The sequence below is a fragment of the Neophocaena asiaeorientalis genome, unplaced genomic scaffold, assembly GCF_003031525.2.
Source record: "Neophocaena asiaeorientalis asiaeorientalis breed wild unplaced genomic scaffold, Neophocaena_asiaeorientalis_V1.1 scaffold312, whole genome shotgun sequence".
Lineage (NCBI taxonomy): Eukaryota > Metazoa > Chordata > Mammalia > Artiodactyla > Phocoenidae > Neophocaena > Neophocaena asiaeorientalis.
Genome location: NW_020174707.1, coordinates 2175888 through 2180622, shown reverse-complemented (window position 1 = coordinate 2180622; position 4735 = coordinate 2175888). Strand labels below are relative to the sequence as shown.

General features: G+C 48.0%; 1 protein-coding gene across 3 annotated transcripts in view; it reads right to left on the bottom strand.

Annotated features, from left to right (window-relative positions):
* Positions 1-445, bottom strand: part of DDX3X (DEAD-box helicase 3 X-linked) — a 15222-nt gene extending 14777 nt beyond the window's left edge. For all 3 annotated transcript variants that reach the window (XM_024759845.1, XM_024759846.1, XM_024759847.1), the window contains exon 1: positions 292-445. In XM_024759845.1, the coding sequence (XP_024615613.1) occupies positions 292-336 (45 nt within the window). In that variant the 5' untranslated portion in view covers positions 337-445. The remainder of the gene's footprint in view (positions 1-291) is intronic.
* Positions 446-4735: the final 4290 nt, after the last annotated feature.

Here is a 4735-nt window from a genome sequence, read left to right as displayed (position 1 = left end):
GAGCGCGCGCCCCCTCCCCCTCCGCCCGCCTGCGCACGCACACACAAAAGCCGCCATTGTGCTCGGGCCGGGGACAATACCGCGAGCCAAATAGGGGCCCCAGCGACAACCACAACTAGCATTCCTGTCACCTTCCCGTTCCCCCACAGCCCTGGGGCATTCACACTCACCAGCCCGAGGGACCCAGCAAATGGGAAGTGAGGATACCAGCTAGCACTGCGCCACAAACCATGTTAGGTCAGGGGAGGGAATTCATGCAGCAACAACCCTGGTAGGCTCCCTGCGGCTCACCTGCTGGTCCAGCCCGAGCGCATTTTCCACCGCCACATGACTCATCCCTGAAGAGTACCGAGAACTCGGAGTCTTCCGCTGCTGAGCTAATGTGTTTGGCTCACCGCAAAGACCCTCTCACGGGAGAACTGCGGCTCTAAGGCGCACGGCGCGGCCACGGATCTAATATACCCGCTGGAACGGCTGCTACGTCAGCACGTAAGACGTATGCCCTCCCTCTCACACCCACACTCCTGCCGCCGCTACGACTTCTGCCTAGCTACTGCGCTCTCGTTTAGTCCTAACCTCGCGGGATTTCCTAGTCGGTCGCGTCCCCGGCTCGTCGTCCTACCTTGGCACTGAGAGCGCCAAATACTGTCCTAGTTCGCTTGAGTTCCATTTCCCCTGTCCTCCGCTCTTACCCTAGCCGAGGTCTAGGAGGTCTCGAGATCTCGCGAGAATTCCTCGCCTCCCGCTTTCCGCCAGCTGGGATACCTTAAAATCTAATCCATGCCTTTTCCCCTTTTCTTTCCGTAACGTCCCTAGTGTTCGCTGTTCCATTGTTTCTTGGGAGCGCTCTCTCCTTTCTCTCTCAGCCCCCCAGACTTGGAGATGTTGTGAGATTTCTCCAAACTAATTGGCCCTAGCGTTTTCGCGGGCAGACTCCCCGAAATCGGAGTTAGGCCGACAGACCCAAAGCCCAGGGGGCGGAGGGTCACGTGACTGCAGGTGTCGAACGCGGAGGCCATTTTGTGGAGCAGGAAACTGGTTTTAAATAGAGTGCTCGGAATCGGGGGAGGAGAGGGGAAAGAGGGAGGGAGGAGGCGGGAAGAGGGGGAGGAGGAGGAGGGGAAGAAAGAGGAAGGAGGAGGGAAGAGGGCGGGATGGTGACCAGGGGAGCAGGGAGAGGAGTGGAGGGGAGCTGGCGGCGCGCGCAGGTGGTGAGACGCTTTACCGCGCGGTTGCCTAGGCAGCGGGTTTTTTTTTCCACTGTGAGGAAACAATGAGACCGTCACGCGCTGAACTAGAGTGGGTGGTAGCTCACCCTCCTGAGACCCCAGCCCTCCGCCGGTACGACCGCGCAGTTAGGCCCGTAGTTTCCTCCTACGGGGCCGTCCAGCGGCTCAGGGCCGATGGCCACCGGCGTGGTGCTGCCTCCCTCAAAGCCAGAGGACCCTGGGGATGGAGAACGGCTCTCCTAGGGAGTTGGGGGTGTTTGTGGCTGGGCGCAATCTGGGCGTGACTAAGGAGGTCTACAGCATTATCGGCCTGGGTTCGGGGTGACCCTCGGGCCACCGCAGTGGATGGGGAATGGGAGGAAATGGATTTTTGCCATCGGAGGAACCCCTTCTTCTGATCCCCTCCTAAGGAAGTGACCCCTAGTCCCAGCCTCGGTGCTACAGAACCTTAAATAGAAGAAGTGTTGACTAGTGGATCCGTGGCTTTAAGCGAGCGGCCTCACAAACGTGGTTCTTAAAAACGTTTTCCCCCCTCTCCTCGGACCCTCAGCCTGACAGAAATAATATACAGAGTTTTCCACCATCCCTTAAAGGATCTGCTGCTGCCAGAATTCAGATAGCTGGTTCTCATTACGTGATCTACCACGTAACTTCTCTCCCTTTCCAATTTTTAAAATTGAAACTGAAATTCTAACGAGATAGGGAGATAATATAACACTTGTGTCCTGGGCAAGTTGCTTAACTGCTTTGGGTCTCAATTTCCTCATCTATAAAAGGAGCTGGACTACATGACCCTGTGAAAGACCCAACTCCTTTTTGTAACGAATATTTTGTAATGCACCCTTTAACCATACTGAAATAACAAATCATCGATAATATAACCTAAACTTAACAACACACACTTTCAAAAAACAGGACCTAACTGGAGAAAAGCAATTATAATAAAGCGATGTATTTTATGTGAATGCTCCCACACAAGGACACTAAATGATATCTCCCTAGTGCAGTCACAAATGCAAACTGAAAAAGTGTGTTTTCACAACTCAAGTACCGTAAGCAACGTTGCCATTGGTGACCTTATTTTCCAAAATGCCGAATTCTTGGTAATGTTTGAAACAAAACACAATAGTCTTCCCTCAGTTGATACAGTAGTTACATTCCTAGAGAATTCAGTGTATTTATATCGAAACTGGGTAAAAATACTTTTGTTTATATGTAAAATGGTGTTAGTTCTAGGCTTATATAATGATGAACTAGTTTTTCACTTAATGTGAGTATCTGGCGGGTCAATTCTTCGCTGTATGGTACTGTCCAGGATTGTAGAATATCTAGTATGCCTGGTCTCTGCTCACTAACTTCCCGTAGCCCTTGCTAGTCATGGCAACAACCAAAAAAACATTTCCACAGTGCCCCCTTGAGAACTATTAAGCTTAATGATCATTAAGATCCGTTTCAGCCCTAAGATTCATGGATTCTTACAGAGTACGGGTGAGGCGCGTTTTTGCTTCCCTTTCATATAGACCAGGGTAAACAGCCTAAAGCTGTGAGTTCTGACAGTTCAAACTGCACATAGCAACGATGGGATGTACTGAGTACCCAGGTTCTGGGCTTTATTTTGCTTTTGAGTAGAGCCGGTTTACAGGGTACTGCCATGGGAGTACCTAAAAAAATTAAAATACATAGCCGTTTCCTATTTTCAGTTACCCCCTGCTCATAGGCTTACTAAGGTCACACCACCGGGGTGTTTTGTTATTTTGTTATAATTGGAATATCAATTTGGAAAGGAAGCAGGGTAACATAAAGCTTTGTCTTCAAACACATTCATTCTGAAAAAGGTTGGGCGCACTTGAAGTAGCTAAATGAGCCAACTTTCACAGAGCTCCGAATGACTTTACATGCCACTAAGCAGTCATTTGTATATCTTTTCCACAAGCCCGCTTTTGCAAATTTTATTTGAAGGGACCTAAAAAGAGGAAAAGCTGAAACCAGGGAAACTCTTTTCACATGCTCCTTTTCTTACATTCCCAGGCATTGTTAAGCTGAGCACCCATGCTGAAGCAAATATACTATTTGCACCACCCCCATTCCCATCTTCACCCCACCCCTCCATCAAGAGCTCACCAGAGCCTAGGAACTGTAGATCCTTGAACTAGCAGTTCAAATCGCTGCTCTACTGCTTACAAGCTGTGTGACTGGGGGCAACTTATTTGACATCTTAGGGTCTCAGGTTCCTTGTCTATAAAGTTAAAGTAAAAATACTTTCTGCCTCAAAACATGGTTGGGATTCAAGGGCTCATGCATGAAAGGAGTGAGACTTTAGTACATGGTGGATATACTTACACGTCTATCTCCCCATCGTTTCAACTTCCCCAGCAGAGTGGGTTGCTCCGGCACTGGGCTCCCAGAGCACTCGCTGTTCAAGTCTCCACACGTGGCTTTAAGTAAATTTCATCACCACTCTCTGAGACTAAAATAGGCTGAAATCACATTATCGTGATGCAAATAATGTGTCCAAGTAGCGTAAAAACTTGTAGAAAGATAATTATACTAGTCTGCAACTTGAAGAAAAGCAGTAATAAGAGGAATTCCAAGAGACAGAAACCTCAGAGCCTTTAATCAACTTCATGATTGCCAGTCGTTTTTCTGCAAGGTCCAGGGAGCCTTCTGGGTTCAACTGACCCACACTTCCCTTTAGTGTGGATAGGGGATAAAGTTCAAGGAGGGCGGAACTCCCCTGTAATCAGAACGATAATTATAGGTGTGGAGGTAAAAGCAGTTGCCTACCGAGTCTCCTTTTATGTTTTAAAGTGTAATTGCCTTTTTGAGTGTTTGTTTGTGGCTTAAGATGCAGCAGGTTAAGCTTCCAATGCCAGGTAATTTACAGTAATTAGGAAGATGTTACTATGAAGGTTGATAAAAGTTCTAAAGAGAAAAGAGGAGTCTTAGGCACTAGGATCTTGCTGTACACTTTTATTCTCCAAGGACAAGAGCTGGTACATACAAAACCAGGTTTGTTTTAGACAATTATTATACTCCCAAATAGCAGATCTGGCCTGGAATCTGCTTTCCTCTCACAAAGATGGCAAGGTGAAAAACAAAATTATATTGGAGGGCATCTTCTCTACCACTAACATTGCTAAAAATATTTTCAAACAAAAATCCAGTGTCCTTCTGCCTTCGTTCATGCAAAGTGACTGGGCAGTACAAGGAATAAATAACAGGGAAGCCTTGGGTAGAGGCTCTGAACTGGAGGGAATGGGGCAAGGAGGCTGCCTTGCTTTGGGAGAGAAGACAAGGAATCTTGGAAATACAGCAAAGGGGGTCACATACTTTCAAGATTCCATGCTGTGTCTTAGGTAATAGGGGCATTTTTAGCAGTTTCTCTCTCAGGTGATGTGGAACTTGGCCATGACCTCACAGATACGGCCGAGTAGCAGTCCTTGTGTTGGAATTACAGTTGTCCCTCTGTATTCATGGGGAATTGGTTCCAGGACCATGCTCAAATA